This window comes from Geotrypetes seraphini, chromosome 1 (assembly GCF_902459505.1).
Source record: "Geotrypetes seraphini chromosome 1, aGeoSer1.1, whole genome shotgun sequence".
In the NCBI taxonomy this organism is placed as follows: domain Eukaryota; kingdom Metazoa; phylum Chordata; class Amphibia; order Gymnophiona; family Dermophiidae; genus Geotrypetes; species Geotrypetes seraphini.
In genome coordinates this window covers 262271421-262292700 of record NC_047084.1, presented here as the reverse complement: position 1 = coordinate 262292700, position 21280 = coordinate 262271421, and the positions used below count along the sequence as shown (strand labels likewise).

At 42.7% G+C, this 21280-nt stretch overlaps 1 protein-coding gene across 6 annotated transcripts in view; it reads left to right on the top strand.

Annotated features, from left to right (window-relative positions):
• Positions 1-14093, top strand: part of HTT (huntingtin) — an 831912-nt gene extending 817819 nt beyond the window's left edge. For 4 of the 6 annotated variants that reach the window (XM_033950363.1, XM_033950354.1, XM_033950401.1 and 1 more), the window contains 2 exons: positions 1997-2157; positions 12259-14093. In XM_033950363.1, coding sequence (XP_033806254.1) covers positions 1997-2157; positions 12259-12472 — 375 coding nt within the window. In that variant the 3' untranslated portion in view covers positions 12473-14093. The remainder of the gene's footprint in view (positions 1-1996; positions 2158-12258) is intronic. The other 2 variants (XM_033950381.1, XM_033950392.1) reach the window with 2 other exon arrangements.
• The last annotated feature ends 7187 nt before the right edge of the window (positions 14094-21280 follow it).

The window sequence follows — 21280 nt, the reverse complement described above, 5'->3', positions numbered from 1 at the left end:
CCAGTACCAGACTTCTATCCATTGTCCTCACATGATTGTCTTGGCCCAATCAGATCTCACATTCTTCTTGTCCAGCAGACAAATGCAGGCCTGGAAAACAAAATAGGTCCATGTTGTTTCAGACACCCTCCTTGAAAGTGCTGGCACTAACCAAAGAGGGCCTTACCGCTGTTTATTCAGTCGGAGGTTATTTTTTTATGTTATGAGAGCACCACCTGCTGAATGTCAATTATACCCCTGAAAAGATACAAAAAGGAGGCAAAAAATGTCAATAAGGACTCTATGAGTGTGTCTATCAGCTAATCACTCCTAACAAACCAAACCACACAGGTACCAAATATCAATTGAAGGATAGGGGCGCTCTCAGTGTGAGGTTGTTAGCGACGGGAGAACAAACTCCAGCGCTTCCACTTACAAAGACGGAGGTGAATCACCCCGCCTGCACACCATCATCGGGCGTCCCTAGTGTGCAAAATCAACTGTGCAGAATTAATAACAATAAATAAGTCACAAACAGTGAACTAGTGAGAGAGTGAATCAAACTGAAAACCCACTCATAGAGTCCTCCCCAGCCTAATCCCCAAGATACAAAATGAAACCACAGCCAACTTAGCTTTTTAAAGCGAGCCAAATGAAGTCAATGAGCATTGCGGGAGACCAGAATAGTCATAGGATCAACCGGTTTCGGGTGAAACCCTTCATCAGGATCTGCTTCCCTCCCAGCCGGTTCTGCTCCAGCCTTAAGATCCTGATGAAGGGTTTCACCCGAAACCGGTTGATCCTATGACTATTCTGATCTCCCGCAATGCTCATTGACTTCATTTGGCTCGCTTTAAAAAGCTAAGTTGGCTGTGGTTTCATTTTGTATCTTGGGGATTAGGCTGGGGAGGACTCTATGAGTGGGTTTTCAGTTTGATTCACTCTCTCACTAGTTCACTGTTTGTGACTTATTTATTGTTATTAATTCTGCACAGTTGATTTTGCACACTAGGGACGCCCGATGATGGTGTGCAGGCGGGGTGATTCACCTCCGTCTTTGTAAGTGGAAGCGCTGGAGTTTGTTCTCCCGTCGCTAACAACCTCACACTGAGAGCGCCCCTATCCTTCAATTGATATTTGGTACCTGTGTGGTTTGGTTTGTTAGGAGTGATTAGCTGATAGACACACTCATAGAGTCCTTATTGACATTTTTTGCCTCCTTTTTGTATCTTTTTAAGCACCTTTTGGCAAACTTAGAGGAGCTTATAGTTCAATTATACCCCTGAGGCAGGCTCCTAAGCCGAAACATGAACTGTGTCGGTTTCACAACACACAGTGAATATATGATAAAGACTGTTACATTAATATCTTTACATTACATTACATTAGTGATTTCTATTCCGCCTTTACCTTGCGGTTCAAGGCGGATTACATAAGAATTGTTATGATATTAAGAAGTACATACTGATAAGATATTAAGAAGTACTTAAGGAATAGTTTGAACATTTTCTAATTTGCTAAGGAGTAGTTGGAAATGCAGGAGGAGTTCGGAACATTGTTGGTTGTGTTATATTGGTTTTATGTATTTTTTGAAGAGTAGGGTTTTTGTTTCTTTTTTGAAGGTTTTTGTAGTCTGTGGTCGAAGTCAGCAGATATTTATTAATTTGACCTATCCCTGTACATTTGACCATGTGTACATTTGACCATGTGTACAGTTCCTAACCCAACTTATATGATTTGAATTGTTTCCCCATGGGACTCATTTCCTTATTTTTTGCATCATACTAGTAAGTAGCTTCATTTTTTGTGTGTGAATGTAATCTTTCCTATCTAATTTTGGAGTTCTTTTTCTAAGATTTCAGATTAACAGCTTAGACCTGTGTGTCAGATATAGCGGTCTAAAAAGTATGAATAAATGAAATGAAAATTTCTAGTAGATCTCTAACCCTCTGTTAATCAAATATTCTTCACATTTCATGAAAGATAAATTATGCAGTGATTCCTATTGTTTTTACAGGTATTTCAAACCCTACATACTACTGGACAGTCATCCATGGTTCGTGACTGGGTGATGCTGTCTCTCTCAAACTTCACTCAGAGAACACCAGTTGCCATGGCAATGTGGAGCCTCTCTTGCTTCTTTGTTAGTGCTTCCACCAGTCCATGGATTTCAGCAATGTATCCTTACCAATTTGTAAACCAGTCATTCTTGCCACAGATACTCTAAGCTTCTCTAGTGCCTATCAGTATAAAGTTTCAATAAGTGCTATTATTCAGCATTTGGAGAGTGAGAGAGGTTTTCATAAAAATGTCATTCCACAACAGTATTAGGGGTTTGATATTTGAACTTTGTATGCTTTGTTGTCCTCATTTACACGTAAATTAATAACTGTGCTATGGTATGATAAAAATACAGAAGCTATGTGCTTTGAAAATAAAGAAAATACTTTTTGCATTGCTTATAATCACACCCAGATACAACAATCCTGTCCTTAAAAAGAAGGGTCTTTTGGCCATTAGAAGAATAGTTTCTTAAATATTTTTTTCTGTGGACTAGACAGTTGTCATTAGTAATAAATGTTGATATTGTAGAGACATACTAAGATAATGGCTGGCAAGCTGTCAGTACTACTAGCAGCAACAGGAACACCAACAAGCTGGTAAATGTCAGCATCATTTATGTTTGAAAATTTAGGTCCCCTTTTATCAAGCCACATTAGGGTTTTTTTTTTATCACCAGACACTTTAGTAAAAGCTCAGATGCTTATGGAATTTCTATGAGCATCGGAACATTTGCTGCAGCAGCCGGCGTTTTGGTTTTTTTTAAAAACCCTAACGCAGCTTGATAAAAGGGGACCTAAATTTTCAAACATAATTGATGCTGACATTTGGGACAAAAAGGTCCATAGATGTACTAGAACTGACTCAGCCTGTTCTGTATAATATGGAACTTGTTGGCAACTCAAGTTATCCTTACATCATCAGTCATCTTTTCCCTTCCGGAGGCCCAACTACAAAAATAACCAAACTGTATCAAACTGCAGAAATTAGAGATTTTAACTTGGATTATCTGTGCCACTCTACACAATATTGTGGCCAAACAAAAGATCCTTTAAATGCAGATTCCTGGCTATATTGCCGTCTTGCATGTATTCAGGCTTGGTTGAAGGAATTAGAATGTACACATAACTTTCTAAGTGTATTCTATAGAGTGGTACGTGTAAATTTCTGTGTGAATCTCAAGAGGGGATGTGGCCAGGGGAGGAGCATGGGTGGGTCATGGGCATTCCTAAAAGTTAGGTACATTGTTAAAGAATATACCCGATCTGCACACAACTTAAGCATAGTTATTTAGCCTGGTTACATTGGTCTAAATCAGGGGTGCCCAGTAGATCGCAAAGGCAACGTGAGTCGATCGTGTTGCCTTTGCAATCTCTATCTCCCTGCTGCTTCCCCGAGCCAGGCCTGGCGCGTACAAGCACCGGACTTATAAAACTTCACCTCCGACGTTAATTCTGACGTTGGAGAAGTTCTGGGCCAGCCAATCGCTGCCTGGCTGGCCTGGAACTTCCTCCCCGACATTAGAATTGACGTTGGAAATGAAGTCTTGTGGGCCTGATGCTTGTACGTGCCAGGCCTGGCTCGGGGAAGCAGCAGGGAGAAATCACGTTGGTGGCTTGGGGGTGGGGGTAAGGAAAGAATCGGAGAAGTGGAGAAATTGGCACAATGGCTTAGGGGGGCAGGGGGAGAGAGAAAGAAATGCAGAAATATAGAGGGGAGCCGGGGGAGAGAGAAAGAAAGGCAGAAAGAAAGAAATATTGGCTTTACAGAAGAAGGATGTATAACCAGAGGCTCATGAAATCACCAGACAAAAAGGTAGGAAAAATTATTTTTTCAATTTAGTGATCAAAATGTGTCCATTTTGAGAATTTATATCTGCTGTTTATATTTTGCACTATGGCCCCCTTTTACTAAACCGCAATAGCGGTTTTTAGCGCAGGGAGCCTATGAGCATCGAGAGCAGTGCAGGGCATTCAGCGCAGCTTCCTGTGCTAAAAACCACTATTGTTGTTTAGTAAAAGGGGAGGTGGTATATTTGTCTATTTTTGTATAGTTGTTACTGAGGTGACATTGCATATTTTAAAGTCATCTGCCTTGACCTCTGATAAAAACCCCAAATACAAATGATAATTAACATTTTCTCTGCGTACAGTGTGCTTTGTGTTTTTTAAAATTTTATTGTTGGTAGATCATTTTGACTTGGTCATTTTAAAAGTAGTTTGCAAGCCAAAAAAAGTGTGGGCACCCCTGGTCTACATGGATGCGCCTAAATGTTAGTCACATTTATGGGCGCTAAGTGTGATTCTATAAATTGTGTCTAACTTCTGAAGGCATTTTATAGAACTGCACTAAACACCATCCTTTTTCGGCCTCCTTTTTTTTTTTTTTAGGTGTCATACATATAATATGGCCCTGAGGCAACTTTCACATCTGCACCTTATGATCAGTATTGCAGTATGAACCATGCAAATGATAGAGCTGATACCACAAGAAAGACTCCACAATTAGAAAAAATGCCTTTGTTGTCTGATCACTTTATTTTTCCTGTTCCTCTCTTTACCACTTTTCTTTTGTTGCTTTTTCCTAAATCTTTGTACAGAATCTCATTTCTATTTTCTGTTTATTTTAAACTCTTTGGCTTCTTCCCTCCCTTCATTCCCTTCCCTGCCCCACTCCTGCTTCTCTGACATGGACCCTATTCCTCTTCTTTCTCCATTTTTCTGATTTTTATTTTTATCTACCTATAGCTTGTATACATACCTCCTTATCCCCAGCCCCTACATTCAACAGTCTCATTCTTTTCACCTTTTACCTACTTTTTACTTCACCTACTTTCCATTTCCCATTCTTAATTCCCTAGTCTTCCCATTCCCCATCTGTGTCTTATTCCTTTCCTAACCTCTCCTGCCTCAGCTTTCTCTTACTTTCTAGAACAATAAAATATATGATCTAGCTACAAATATACAAAGCATCCAGAAATTGTTTTAAAAATGAGCACAGAAGGAATACTATTTTCCCCTGTAAATACAGATAATCAACTAAGAAATCTCCTGATGTGGAGAGACGAAAGGGAAAGTTAGGCTGTGTAAAAATTTAAATTGCAGATTTGTATACAGGACTAGTTTTCCTTAAAAAGCAACCCTAAATACACTGCAGCCATGCATACAAATGGCAAGATTAAGAAGTATATTCAGTACATATTTGTTTTAACCCATCTTTCTGTTACGTCCCTTCCGAATTCCATACGCTAGGTGTTCAATCCCAACCCACAGTCTGGATGTTGCAGAAATCTACATCTTTTCTGAACACATACTGCACTCCCCCTAGTGTTAGAATCTGTTTCAATTTCTGCAAGCAGTCTGAGCAGAAGTCTTTTGCTGTTGCTCTGCTTCTGTTTCTCGGTGGCTTCAGTGCCTTCACACTCCCTCCCTGGTGGTCCGCTGTTGGAGAAAAGGATGCAGTCCTGCATTGCTAGACTTCAGCTTCACAGAGAAACTCAACTGCTGTGTGCCACCTCTTCAAATGCCCAGGGTCCTTTCCCGTGGAAGTCTGCTGGCCAGTGATTCTGTCACAAGTTTCTAATGCAGGCACCTGGATTTCAAGGTGTAGGCTACCTTTCCCACCCCCAAACGCATGGCAGAGGATCCGTGGGGACAGAGGGTGTAGTCAGTCTCTGGCCAGTTGGCAGCCCAAAGATCTTCAAATCCAGTGAATTTGGAGCTGTTTCTGAGGCAGAAAGTCCTTTTCTCCACTGAGTTGTTTTAAAAATGCTGACAGGTAAGGCACTGCAGAGACTGTGAGTACCTCCATTATTTCCTATGGGAACTTCGGGGGTGGCTTGTAACTTGCTTTAAACTCCATTTTTTACAGTTTCTGAGGGTAGGGTTCAGGTCCCCCACCTCCCCAGACCGCAAATTGCTTTTTTTTTACTTTCAGAATTTGTTTATATTTGCTTTTTTAGCACAAATTCGTGACAGTGGCCATCTTGGATTTTAAAATAGATCTTTTTTTCTAACTTTAAATTCTGCCTCAAAAACTACTCAATTTGACTCAAAATTGTTTGGGATGGACTCCCCAGCCCCTAATTTATTGGATTTGGACATTGATTGTGCCGGATAGGCACCAGATTGGCGATTTTGAAACACTTACCATAGTGCACCGGGGAGGGGATTGGAGCGGGAGCTTCAGACTTCACCTCCTCCATGTCCTCTTGGGCTGGGGAGCCAGCCTTAGTCCGTGCCTTCCAAAGAAAATCTTGCCCAGGGGATGTTCTGGAGTCTGGCGCAGTTCGCTTGCGTTACAAGTCTGGGAACTCTTTTGTCACACCACATGTACCTCAACAGTGCCCTGCCATAGTTGCGGAGTGGGCCTTTTTACCGGATTTTATTCAGCTTCTCTGAGTGGTGTATCCTCAGACCCCGCTTGTTTGATGCAGCCGGTGGGCGTGTCAGGGCTTTTTTTGATCTATGGCATCTGTGGCGAAGCTTCCTTTTCGGAAGCTCTCTTGTCTGGCTGTGCCAAACCTCAATTGCAGTTGTTGCCATGCAGATTTATGTTTCTTCTGTCTCCTGCCACTGTATTTAATTTGGATCCGGCTGATGCCTTTGCTGAGACTGGTCTTGGCTGCCCTAAGCATCCGAACTTGGAGGTGCTGATCCTGCTTCACATTTTCAGCAGGCTTCTGTCCGCCTCTTTATGACTGATGTTCTGATAGAACTTCATTTGGATTTTCCACTTTCCGGGCTTTGGTCCTGGTCCGTTCTCCTGTGCCTTTTCCATTCTGTCCACAGCTCCGGGGTCTGGTTTCAGAACAGCTTTTTCTGATCTGGTAAAGCTATGTCTAAGCTTTATTTCCTGAATCCTGCTTTTTGGCAGGTCTGTACAGCTTGAGGTGCATTCTGCCATGGCGCAGGTTTTCCAGCGCGTAGCCCTCCCTAGTGATGGGGGGGTGAAGTTCAGGACTCTCAGGATCGCGGGAGGCTGTTATGATACAAAATATTCTTTTCTAGCATCCTTAGGTAGCCAAGTGGTATTGGCCATTTCATTTAAGTTGCGTTCCTGTCATTCTGGCCTGTGCACTGTGTCCTCTGAGGTGGTGCATGACTGTCCTATGCTATTGTAGGTTGGTATGGCTGTGGTGCCGGGTGACCTTTATGATCTCATTTGAATCTCAGTACATGTTCTGCTGGTGCAGAGTCTGAGCGCCTGTCTTTAGATGAGGATGCTGCCTTGAGGATCTCCTTCAGCGGCCGTCCTTTCAAGGCCGGATTCTTGTCGGTATAGGTCAGAATGACCTCTTTGCAGGTGTGGTGAATGCCACCTTACGTTGCTCCCTGTGAACCAATTTCACTGGCCATCGGGAGGGGATCGTAGTTCTCTTTGTTCCTTCCACAGGTGTCGTCAGGAATATTCAGAAGTTTTCTCCTAGAGACATTCCTAGGGCTACGCCTCTGATACCACGGTTCTGATTCCAGGTGTCCTCACCTGGATCTACGCCACACACAGAAGAAAGAAGAAAGTGCTGATGTTGCCTGGGGCGGGCATGGCTTCCTCATTCGCAGGCTGTTTTTTGCTGTTTTGTCAGGAGTGGACTCGACTTCTCATCGGACACTTGTTAATCCTACTTTGCCTGCATCCAGCTTGGTTTTTGGACTCCAGCAATTTGACGGCAACAGATTCCAGGGTCTGCAATATTCTGCAGCGCCTCTTAGTCTTTAGGATGCTTGAACATGTACCAGTCCACGAATGGGGGCTTAGGCAAATGCTTCTTATACTTCCTCATGCCAGAAGGGCTCAGAGATTTGGAGACATATTCTGGTTCTATAGTTGGTCACCCACTTCTTGCGAATTTCCCTTTTCCAAATGGTCAACGGAGTACACTGTTTCTAGCTGCTGTTTCCTGGGGAGTTTCTAATATCCCTTGGTGCTCCCAGAGGTTTACTTCCATATTTCATTCTGCCCAGAGCATCGCAAGTTTCTGCATTTCCATGTTCTGCAACAGCATTTCCAGTTCACAGCTCTGCCCCTTGGCCTCACGAGAGCTCCTGCACTTTTGTCAAAGTAATTGTAGTTGAGGCAGCTTTCCGCCAACAGGAGGGCCGTGTCCATCCTTCCTGGGACAGCAGGTGCTCCAGGCTCCATCTCATTGGATGTACAAAGGCGTGGTGGGGGATGGTAGTGTCTCTGCTGTAGGCGTGGGCAAGTTCAGGAAGAGACATGGGGCATCCTCCCAGTCCCTGGATTTTCTAGGGTTTCTCTTTGTCTCCAGACGGGATTTTGTGTTTCTTCTCAGGGCGAATAGACAGAACCTTCGTCAACAGATTATAATTCTCTTGGATTGTCTGGCTCTCTCAACCTGGATTGATCTGCAGGTTCTAGGGTCTCGGGCAGCCTCCTTGGAGGTGATCCCCTGGGCCAGAGCCTTCCGCTGAGTTTTGCCACCTTCTTGGATGAAGCCAGATAGCAGCATTTTGAGCTGGTGGCTTCAGGGTGGCTCTCAGCCAGGGCTGGCTTCTTTGGATTTCCAAGTGGATAACTCTTAACACGGATGCCAGCCTGTTAGGTTGCAGGCTTATTGTGGGGTCTGTTCCATTCAGGGGTAGTGATCTCTGGGGCATGGCAATGGCACCAACCAAGATGGCCGCATGAGAGAGTAGCTCCGGGCTGCCCTTGCAATTAAAGCGTATTTCTTTTTTTTTTCCAATTCTTTATTCATTTTTAATAAACTTACAATAAGTGTAACAGCATTTATAGCATTTTAAACTCAAATACAACACTTAATATTCTGTTAAAACTCCATATCAGAATTTATCCCCCCTCCCTCCTAATCAATTACATTCTTTAAATTCAAGAAAACCTACCATAAACCCCATTCCTATATACCTTATTTAATGTTCAGATCAAAAAACCCTTCCCCTCTCCCCCATCCTGGATGTGCATTTTTAAGGGGAAAAATAATATTCAATCATTACAATACTTTGTTAATGGCAACTAAATCCTGAAATTTTCTAAAATTTCCCTGCTGTGTGGCTATTGCCCTTTCCATTTTATAAATGTGACATAAAGAGTTCCACCAAAAATTGTAATTAAGTCTCTTCCAGTTTTTCCCAATTACTCTTAATCTGTTATTAATCGTAATTAAAGCGTATTTCTAGCAGGTGTTGCAACCTCCTCTTTCACAGAGTGGTGCCTGTAGCATGGCAGTGATCTTATCAACCATCTCTGATGAGTAAACAGGTCCTAATCTTGGATCTTTCGAGCTTTGCTTACACACCGGAGGTGAGGCTCGCTGCACATGCAGATATTTGGGGCCAGGCAGTGTGCAAGCCCCAAGACCTTCTGCTGATATCTCTCCTCCGGAGAATTCCTCGTACGAGGCCCTGATGGAGCCTCGGCAAGTGGATTCCATACAGGAAATTCATTCTTAGATGAAAGAGATATGCACGGATCTTAAGGCGGTTCGCTCAGACGTGGCTTCCCTGGGGGCTGAATTGAAAGCAGAAATCCAAGAGTTGGGCACTAGAATCGAGGAAGCTGAACAATGCCTCGATGATCAGGTGGAATTAATGGCCATGGTGGATAAGCATTTAACTACCCTCCAGAAGGGCTATACCTCCTTGCAAGACAAATTGGAGGACTTGGAAAATTGCAGTAGACTGCACAATCTACGCTTCAGGGGTATCCCTGAAGTCCCTAACTATACTAACTGTGCACATGTAGTAGAACAGGGGTAGTGGTCTCCTGGTCTACAAAGTTCATTTACTTTTCATCTGGAGCTTCAGAAAGTTGGCTGGCGCTACTCGCTCTCCAGTTCCTTCAGTAAGACCAGCGGTGCAAGTTTTCTTCAACGCCATAGCAGTGGGGTATGTACTTTACGAGGGAGCTCCATTGCTCTCTCTCTTGGGCCATAAAGATTAATGACCCACTGGTCGGAAGAGCTTCTTCTGTCTTTCTCGGCATCCCATGGAACCGGAATCGACAATGTTCCAGCAGTCTTCCTTAACTGACAGTCCCTGGTCTCAGGAGCATTTTCCTCTTGCTGGAGTGGGTTCCGTCTGCTCTTACAAGAGCTGGAATTAGCCCTGTTGGGTCTTATTGGCTTTGGTAGAGTTCTCAAAGATCGGGCGCCTTTTCGGTCGACAAACAGCGTGGAAGCTAGGGCCAGTTGCCTTGGTTTGGCCTTGGCTGGCTTACGGGTTCCTGTATGATGTTCCCTCCAGGGCCTCTGATTGGTCAGGTCATTCACTGGGCGGCGATATCCCACCTTGGTGTCTTTAGTGGATCTGGATTGGCCTCGCCACCCATGGTATGCGGTTCTCATATGTCTTTAGCGGGACATGAAGCTCCTGTTCCCTTTTCATTGATATCTTCTCCGTCAGGGACAGGTATCCATGGAGAACTCTCAGCGTTTGGTCTTGCGGCAAGGCTCTTGAGCGCTCAGCCTTGATGATGAGTGGTTATTTGGAAGTACTAGTTATCTCAACTCTTTTGCGCTCAAAGTACACTCTACTTTGGCTTCTTTTGCCAAAGCCTGGTAGGCTTTACTCACAGGGTGGTGCTAGGAGTTAGGTGGAGCCAGAGCAGGCTCCCAGTTAGGTAGTCCTGGTTTTCCTTCATGAGGGTTTAGTCAGAAGTCTGGCAATGGCCTCCCTGAAAGTTCAGGTTGCAGGCTTTGCGTGTTTTTGAGCACGCAGAGGAGCTAGTTTGCTTACTGCTCTTTCAGATCTGACCAGGTATATGAGGGGGACGCTTCGTCCACGTCCTCCCTTGCGTCTTCTTTTCTCTTCGTGGACTCTTGATATCATTTTACACGGCCTTGATAAGGCTCCCCTAGAACAACTATAAGATGTATTTCTTCTGGACTGGATGTTCACGATGGCTTTTCTGGTCAGCATTATCTCAGCACAGTGTATTTTGGAGTTTCTGCTATTTCATGCAGAGAACCTTTTTTCCGTATTACAGACGCAGGTGTTTTCCTCTGTACTGTACCTTCCCTCTTGTCAACAGTAGTCTCGGCTTTCCGAGTTAATCAGGAGGTTAGAGTGCCTGTATTTCATACGATAGGTTTGGAGCACGAAGATCAGATCTTCCGCAAATTAGATATACGAAGGATCTTGCTCCTTTATTTGGAAAGAACAAATTGAGTTCTGGGCTGTCTAATCACTTTTTGTTCTCACTGCTGCATCTCACCATGGTAGATCGGTGTCTAAGTCCTCAATCGCTCAATGGGTTCGAAGGGCCATTTCCACGACTTACGTCACCCGTGGCACACAGCTGCCGATTTTGCTTACAGCACTCTTGATGAGAAGTATGGCTATGTCATGGGTGGTATCTCGCATGATTCATCCTGATGAAATTTACAGGGCAGCTACTTGGTCCTCTCTTCATACTTTTACCCAGTTTTACTGAATGGATGTGATGGTGTGTTCTGATTCCACTTTTCGGGACCTCAGTTTTGTAGGTAGGCTCTTCTGTCCCTCCCTAGCTACCGTGGCTTTGGTATGCCACCTAGCATATGGAATCCGGAATTGACATAATAGAATGGAAGATTAGGTTTATACCTTCAATAATCTTCTTTCTGTTAGTCACAGTCACTGTCATTACAGGTTTGAAGTTTTTCCAGTCAGTTGACAGATCCTGTGGGGAGTTTCTGAGTTTACACATTACTGAAGGCCTTTCTTGAGGTGCTCGCTGCACACAGCAGGTTAATACTGCATTGTTCCTCAATGTTTTTTCTGAGTTGCCTTTGTGCCTGTTTTTCATTTGTTAATATTTTGCAGAGCAAGCCAGTTCATGATTTACTTGTATTGATGGAGATTCTCCCCCGTACCACCTGGTCCTAGATTTGCAGATATGTGCTTGGCTTTGGAACTGAACTGATTCTAACACTAGGGGGAGTGCAGCTTGTGTTCAGAAAAGATGTAGATTTCTGCAACACCCACACTGCGGGTTGGGATTGAACACCTAGCCTATGGAATCCTCCAGAACAGAAAGAAGATTATCAAAGGTATAAACCTAATCTTCGATTCTGCACACATTTTACATGTTTTAATTCCCAGCTGGGTGATTTCAATTTTCTGGTAGTATAGCAGAAATTTCTGCCAGAAAATGATACTTATAGTTGACAGTAAAACTGTCCAAATGCCTTCTCTTTGTCTCCAGATTTTGATTTGATTTTTTTTTGTGTGTGTGTGTATCTGTCCTTAACACCTTCCACAGTCTTCCGCACATTATCAGCCGTATGGGCAAATCGGAGCAAGTGGACATTAACCTTTTCTGCCTGGTGGCCATTGATTTTTACAGACATCAGATAGATGAGGAACTGGATCGGAGGGCCTTTCAGTCTGTGTTTGAGGTTGTGGCTTCCCCAGAAAGTCCATATCACCAATTATTAACTTGTTTGCAAAATGTTCACAAGAGTACAGCATTCTGATATCTCCTGACCTTGTGTGCATTTGAGGAGAAACTGAGACTTAAACTGGATTCTAGAATGAAGATTGGGAGAAGGGTAAATGCACTAATCTCACCTTGATTGTGTTTCTGCAGTGACTGTAGATTTGTCCATTTTTAAAAGTTAGGCCCATGCTATTGATTGTACAGAGAGGAAGAACTTTGTAACCTAGTAGGAACCATGAGAGATCATGTCTGATTACATTGAACCAGCCATATGAAAAAAGGAGTGCACTTGGATACAAGCATGTACACAAACAGGACCAGAATTAAAGCTTCCAGAATTATTTTACTATTGAAGAAATGAGCAAATACTAGCCATAACGTAGCAGATGCTATATTTTTTAAGAATGTTCAATGTAATAATTCATCAAGATGCATCTGATTATACAAATTTCAGCAGAAGTATTATATGCAGATAGTTCCTCCATGCAAGTAGTAGTCGTACAAAATCTTGCTTGTATGTAGATGTACTGTTGCTTGAAACACATTTAGAAACTGCTTACTAATATCTGCTCGCAGTTAATTACAAGACACCTCAAAGGTTCTAATGGCTGTCAACTCCAAATATGTCATTCATCTGTTTATTACATCTATGAGATTTTCTACCACCGTGTGGTGTGTGCCTGTGTTGATGGCTTGGGACTTTGCATACAGATTCATACAAATCTCATTTTTTTCTCTCCTTTATATTTATAATATGGAAATATTGGTAAAATGATTGCAATTTATATATTTCTACATCATGTATAGTATATATAATTGTAAAGCCTGTGATGCATGAAATGTTTAGTTATTGGAGATGGCAAGAAATATGTCTCCTGACAGTCCTGTTCCTAATTCATCAACATTACATAACATAGCATTGTCCTCTGTTTCCTGTTTGCACATGAGTGAATGTGAGACCATAAGGTGTCAACATATTTGTTGTTGTGTTTCAGTTTTATCTTCCCATGGAGGCTTGCTTTACCCATGTGCCGCAGTTTTCTTTTAGCAGCATTAAAATACTGATCTGTGTAAGTTGTGTCTCTTAGTGACATGCTCCTCTGTAACTTCTCCTATGATTGTCCTTTCTGTTTGAGAGGAGAGGAGGAGAAGACTAGTTTTTCCTCTGTTTTGATCCTGTCATTGTAATATTTTTGAGAAGAAACTGATGGCCAAGGATTGTACATGGCAGTTGTTTTCTAGTGGAATTAATGAAAATGGTGTTGAGCATCTGAGAAACTTCATTCTCTTGGGACTGAGATTAACAAACCTGCTAAAATGGTACATTGTTCATTTTTAGTAACTAAAGTTTCCAATTCTGCAAAATTTTGTGAACTTTTGAGACAAATATGAAATGTTTATCTTTTTCTTTATATAGAATATAGTACATAGGTTATTGAACTGTAACACTTATTGGGATAATGACTTTACCAGTTCAAAGTGCCCTATAAATGCTCAATATACTCAAAACTAATGGTTTGTGTGTGTGTATATCCTCTATAATAAAACCCTAAGCACGCATGCGCACTTACGATGCCGTAATCCCTGCCACCATGATGTGTGCCTCCGTGGCCGTATTCTATTTGCGGTGTGTGCAGCGGCTTGTGGTGCATGCAGCAATTTGAGCGGCAGTGGCAGTTTGTCTCCTGATAGCTGATAGGCGAGCAACGGCAGGAGGGTGTCATGCAGGTGCTGCAAGGTGTCGCATGCTGGTAAAAATTCTGCTACTACTCAGGGAAGTGGAGGGGGAGAGGGGGGGAAGGGTGTGCTGGGGGGCAGACAGCAATCATGCTTTGCTCTGGGGGGGGAAGACAGAAGGGGGCCATGAAGATACAGACAGGCAGGGGGCCAGGGAGAGAGACAGAAAGAAAGACAGACAGGACCAGAGAGAAAGAAAGATAGACAGACAGCCAGCAGCCAAGGAGAGAGAGACAAAGGAAAAAAGACATTCAGACAGCCAGCGGCCAAGGAGAAAGAAAGAATGACAGACAGACAGGGGGCCAGACAGACAGAAAGAAAGAAAGACAGACAGCCAGCATCCAAGGAGAGAGAGAGAAAGAAAAACTACCAGTTTCTCTAGTGGCCAGATCGGGAGCCCTTTCCAGCAGGGCACCTAGCATCATCTACACCCCTCCCCCGTTCCAGCTGGGGAGAGAACTACAGGAGGAGCAGCGCTGACGGTGCTCAGCAACAACTGCCAGTTTCACTAGTGGCCAGATCGGGAGCCCTTTCCAGCAGGGCACTTAGCATCATCCACACCCCTCCCCCATTCCAGCAGGGGAGAGAACTACAGGAGGAGTAGCGCTGACGGTGCTCGGCACCAACTGCCAGTTTCATTAGTGGCCAGATCGGGAGCCCTTTCCAGCAGGGCACCTAGCATCATCTGCACCCCTCCCCCATTCCAGCAGGGGAGAGAACTACGGGAGGAGCAGCGCTGACGGCACTCGGCACCAACGGCCAGGTTGGGAGCCCTTTCCAGCAGGGCACCTGGCATCATCTCCACTCGCTCCCCATGCCAGCAGAGTTTGTGTTTTGCAGAGAACTGGAGAAAATACTCCGCCCCTCCCCCGATCCAGCTAGGGATAACTGTGAGCAAGAGGGAGATTCCAGGGCAGCGCCGAAACCAGCAGCAGGTAGCAGAAGCAGCGGCGGGGACTTAAGAGCACAGATCCATCCCTCCCCCAATCCAGCAGGGGATAACTGTGAGCACGAGGGAGACGCCAGGGCCGCACCGAAAACAGCCGCAGGCAATATTAGTAGCATGTTCCTTCTGACGCGATTGCGTCAGAGGGAATGTGCTTCATGTGGAGAGAGGCCTGCGAGGTTCGCTACAGCCGGCCGCAAATCTCATCAGGCCGCTTCAAACAGGAGCGGCAGCAGTTGGTGCAGGAGGGGGAGTCGTCGACTTGTTCCCTACCGACACTGCTGCGGCGCAAGGGGATCGGGGCCATGCTGCCAGCGGGACAGCCCCCAGCCCTCTCCCTCCTCCCCTTGCGGGCTTTGCAGATAAGTAATTCCGCGCTGTGGAGGCGATCGTTGGCTGGCTGCGGTCCCGGCTTGGAGAGGGCAGGGGGTGCTAGCGGCCGGCAGCCGCCGCTCCGTAGGTGAAGAGCAGGGAAGGCCGCGCATGTGCACTTCCTATGGGTCGCTACAGCTCACGGAAAACAGATGCACGCATAGGAAGTGCGCATGCGTGGCTTACCGTTTTATTATATTAGATTTGCAATTTGGCATGCATTTGTTTTATAAAGCATATGTGTAAATATAAATCCTCCCCAGCTTCACTCAGGGAACACCTGAAGTCTAAATAAATTTAAGCACATAAAAGCATTATATGTATAATTATATGAACACACACGTTAGGCAGTCACTTTTATATACCCACTTATGTTCATAAAACGGTGTTTTACCTGCAGAAATACTTTGAAAATTAGCCTGCCTTTGCTTTGGATTCGGCTATAATTCTGCATACTGTTTTGGGGACTAAAAAACATAATTATCATGGTATAGTGGGTTTAACTTAGAACCCAATTGCTTAAACTGAAGGGGGCAGCAGAGCCCTCTGGAGGAGGAGTTGAAAACCTGGAATGGATTCCTTCTGCACAGCCTGCAAGCATGGGGAGAATAACCTACTGTCAAGAATGACTCACCTATCTACCAGAAAATATATTAGCAAGGTAAGAAACTAATTTCTTTTTGTATCTCCTCCTAGTAGAGCAGAGGCTTGTTTTCTAAAGAAAATAGTGTAGATTTCTTTTGAGCTGCTGTATGTGCATTTCTGTAAATCTAGATTTTTGTCCTTTTTTGCCTGGATACTACTAGAAGAATTCTTTATTCCATACACACTAAATGTGGAATTTTGGTTTTTCCTTTGTTTACAAACTTCTGCTTACCCACTGCAAAGTTTCCTTGTAGACTAGCACCTTTCAGTATCGCTCAGGTGTCAGTAAGTATTCATGTTTACACCAACAGTCATATGTCCCCCCAGGTTCTCATTCATATCACCTCCTCAGCAGACCCGCACCTTGAAGTTTATATCCTGCGCTGTAGTATATAGCAGCTGAACCATGAGATGGTCTTAGAGAGTTGGGATTTCTGGCTATGTGTCACATCCTATACAAGTTCTATAGATGCACATAACACTTTTGAAGATTTCACGTGTTTAAAAACTCACATATTTGATTATTGTACTTGTGTCTTCAAGTCTTTATCAAGTGATGACATTTTATATAGATTAAAATAATTAGCCAACTATTGGGTTTCACTCGTATCATTTACTGATACAATTGACTACCATAATACTGATACAATTGACTACCATAATACCATAAATATGAAAATAGAAATATTGACTAGGCCAAATTAACTTTATAGTTTCTTTCTCCAAAATGGTTAAATTTGCCTGAAGTTGTTAAATCTACTGTTGGGGTGTATTATGGATGTTGCTGGTTCCTTCAGAAATTAATCCCTTCCTTTACAAAGTCGTGCTAGTATTTTTAATGCCAGCCTTGGTGGTAACAGCACCGACGCTCATAGAATTTCTATGAGCGTTGAAGCTGTTACCACCACAGACTGCTCTAAAAACCGCGCTACGTTTTAGTAAAAGAGGAGATAAGTTATAATCTGATCTTTAGGTAATTATTTTGTGCCATATGATGATTTATTAATTTAGGTGCTTTAAATTTGGCATCCGGTATACTGTAATGTGCAGCTTTAGTCAGTATGAAGAGACTGTTTTTTGTACTCTTGGCATGGTGACACCATTCCTTTTTTGTTTTTCAGCTTCAGTTTTTTTTCTATCAGACCCAACACTCACCGCATGCCTAGTTTCAGAGAATGCAATAGCAACTGCCTTATTGTTGGCTAGTAATTAAGTTGATGGCTTTGCAAACCATTGCCACTGAGGGCATAAGGAGAGGTGGTGTTTGTATTGTAAGGAGGATATGTTTTAATGTTTATGCAACAGTAATTGTAATAATTCTGTGTGCAGTTGTGCAGAAGACCTAGATTCAAAACTGGACTAAAGACAAAGTATTCACCATCCTGGGGGAAATAGAGAGCGTATAAGCCTTTGCACAAAAATGGTAGCAGAAAGAAATATTTACCTGTATTCATAAGTTGTCATGATCTGTGGCATGGACAATCATTACAGTGGCTGAGATGGACAAGGTCCAGAGAAGGCTCCTGGAGTCAGATCTCTGCTCATTTATAACTGAACTGGAAAGACCAAAGGAGCAGAAGAAAACATCTAGGCCATAAAATCCACAGTCTAGAATAAAATTACTGCTTTGAAAAATCCTCAAAAACAACTTTGGCAGGGAGGGGGAAACACTAGTCATTAAGGGATAGAGTTGTTAAAATCACAAGCTGACACATATCCACTATGTTGAAATAACTTACATTTTTGAAAACAGTCAAAGCAACTTGTCCAATAAGCAGAAGGACTGTACTATGAAAAGAGTGTGTACTCCACATGATAATGCATCACTCCTGACTTCTCCCAGTTATTAGTCAGCAGCTTTCTTAGGGGAAAAACACTTGTAAGTTTAAAAAAAATACTACCTACCTAAAGTGTAAATGGAAACAAATGCCATCTCTCTAAACCACAGTGGAATGAACAAAATAATCGGTGGATTGTCTGAATTCCTATAATTTGGAGATAACCTTCCATAATTAACATATGACTTCACTTTCATCTTTCACTGATAAGTTTTAATCCGTTGGTTATGATATATATTGCATTGTATTCTCAAGCCTTTAGATGAATGTAAATATACAGATATTTTTGTATCTCAGGGACTAGAACAAACAAGACAAAAGCTATACCCCACTGCTCCTTACTCTTATCTGCTCATCCAAATTGAGAGGAGAGAACTTGAAGGATCTGTGATGGATTGACAGCTGTAAGTCCATTAAGTTCAGTACCATGGTGTCTTTGGTGGCATTTCACATCCATACACGCTCGCTTAATCTCGGGATTAACATGGCTGCAGCTTTATATGTTCACAGCATTCTGAGCTAAGTAAACATTTGTCCAATCTGCAGGACTTCCCCCCTCCTTCCCTGCACCCCTCAGATCTTTTCTCAGCTTTGGATTTACAGCTGGCCACTCAAGCACCTTTTTGCTTTAATGCGACATCACCACCAACACCAGGGTACCACCACCACAGGATCCTCACTAATGCTTCTGTAATAATGCTGAACCCCATTGGGTATATCAGCCTCTGAGATTATCCTCGGAATGGCACAGATGGCTTGACTGTGTCCCCCCCCCCCCCCAATCCCTTCAAAGCAGGTCTTTTTACTCTCAATTTATACCAACTGACTCGAGCATCATTCCCATATAAATCAACATATTTACAACATTCCCCGGATTCTATATATGGCATGTTGAGTTGCATGTGCAACTTTTAATTGAAAATGAGCCAATCAGTGTTGGTAAATGGGCAATAACAAGCAATTATCGGCAATAATTAGAATTTATGCTTGCATCTTTTTAGGCATATTCTATATAAAGAGGTGCATGTAAATTCTAGTTCATGGATCTGAAAAGGCATGGCCATGGGTAGAGCAGAGGCATCCCTACAATTTATGCCTTTTGTTATAGAATTAGGGACCTGTGCACCTGATTTACACCAGGTTTTTATTGGTATAAAATGGTTATGCCTAAATGTAGTCACGGTTCCTAGCGCTAAGCACTATTTTATAAACCATGCCTAACTGTAATCACAGTTTATAGAATAGCACTAAGCACTATGACAATGTTTTAGACCCCATATACAGAATTCTATATGTATACAACCCAACAAACAACTTGTCTTAAAACATGCCATGTGCTGTGGTACCCCATCCCCCGAACTCTGACTGGATGGAAGAATGAGTAAGCAAGCAAGCAGCCACCAGCAGAAAAAAAAGGCAAAGCAATTGCCACTGTACACATGTCTAATGCTTGTCTCCTCATCCCATGATACCTTCACTGCCCAGTTCAGCTGGGTGGTTTAAATCCATGAATTTTCTTTTGGCACTCTACTCCTGCATCACCCGCTCTGCCCTTTCCTTGGGCTGGCCCACTCACTGAGCCATATTAACCCCAGTATCTTGGACCAGTAAGGCTACCTCAAAAATAACACTGGTACTCATGATGCCCTAGATGTTTACATCTCATACTTGCTTAGCAACACCTTGGGACTAATATAGCCACAGCTGCATTTGTACATGATTCCAGATGGAACTTGTCTGATCAGCATGAACCCCTCCCCCCCCAACCCGTCCTTTCCAGGAATTCCAAATTATTGAAAACCTTGTATTCCTTAGTCTAGATCAGAGGTGGGCAATGAAGGCCGCAATCCAGTTGGGTTTTCAGGATTTCCCCAATGAATATGCATGAGATCTATTTGCATCCTAAAAACCCAACTGGATTGCGCTAGCTGCACCCTTATTATCTCAATATGGCTTCACCATTAGCACCAAGCCACCACCACCAGATCCTTGCCACCACCTCAACAAGGCTTCCGTAACAAAGTTGAATCCTGTTGGGTATACTATCCTTTGACTTGTCCTTCTGGAGTTATGTAAATGATTTGCCTTCCCCCTCCCCAAGCATAGTTGATGGAGTTGACCACATCACCCCACAAATAAAGTGTGATTATCTCTTCAAAAACGTAACATAGCCTTCTGAAACATGTTATTAAATCAATGCCCATCAGTCTAAGAAAAATGATTTAAATGATTCCAGTCAGTCATGCATAACTCAAAAACCCACTTGAGTTTGTAACTAATTATCTATTTGCCTATGAATCTGTTTGACTCCTTTGATCCACAAAGTCATTTCCATCAACTTGAGTTGAGGAATAATGTTTGACCAACCAAGCTTTATGTCCAAGTGCCAAGCTATCAATGTTGTCTTTTCTTGCCACCTTGATTAATTTTCTACGCATCAGCTTACCCAAGTTATTACCACCAATCTCTTGTTAGTCTTGTGCTACCAGCTGAACAGGCATCTGGAATTTCAACTTATACCAACGCATATATTTGATGCTTGGAGCAAATTGACACCGCAGCTGCAGAGTGAAGTCCAAGCTGTTATGGTCTTCCCAGTGCTTACTGGAAGGCTCAAAATACAAATGAATGACCCAGACTATTTGCACACTTTCATCCCTTCAAACTGAACTGCTTCTAAAATGCAAAACATAATTAGTCACTTGTACCTGGTTCACTTCTAGTCATCCTAGTGGAAAAAGTATTTAAGTAGCCAGAGAGAACCCTTGAGAAAGCCGGATATTCACAGTGAAATGGGTCTCGTCGGGCCTGGGCTGCTTGCAACTATCAAGATAAGTGTGAGCTGTCCTATGATGCATGTTTTATTTGTTCAAAATTAAATGGCAATAGTTTTCAAATCCAGATGTACATATAACTTCTCTCAATAAGTACTGGATTTGTAAAGTATTACTATATATATTTTTTTAGTTCAAAAAGACGCCTCAGAATTAAAAAAAAAAAGAGAATTAAAAAAAAAAAAAGAATTAAAAAAAAAAAAAGAATTAAAAAAAAAAAGAATTAAAAAAAAAAAGAATTAAAAAAAAAAATCAAAAAGACGCCTCAGCCCCACCTCTCCACCACTGTAATAATTTTATACTGTGGGAAGTTTGTTGTGGCACTTCAACATTGGCTGTCAATTTGATTTTCTTTTATGTTCATTTAGTTTTTCATTTTGTGCTGTTAACAAATATATTTATTTTGCAATTTGCAAAAGAAATATATTTGTTAACAGCACAAAATGAAAAACTAAATGAACATAAAAGAAAAT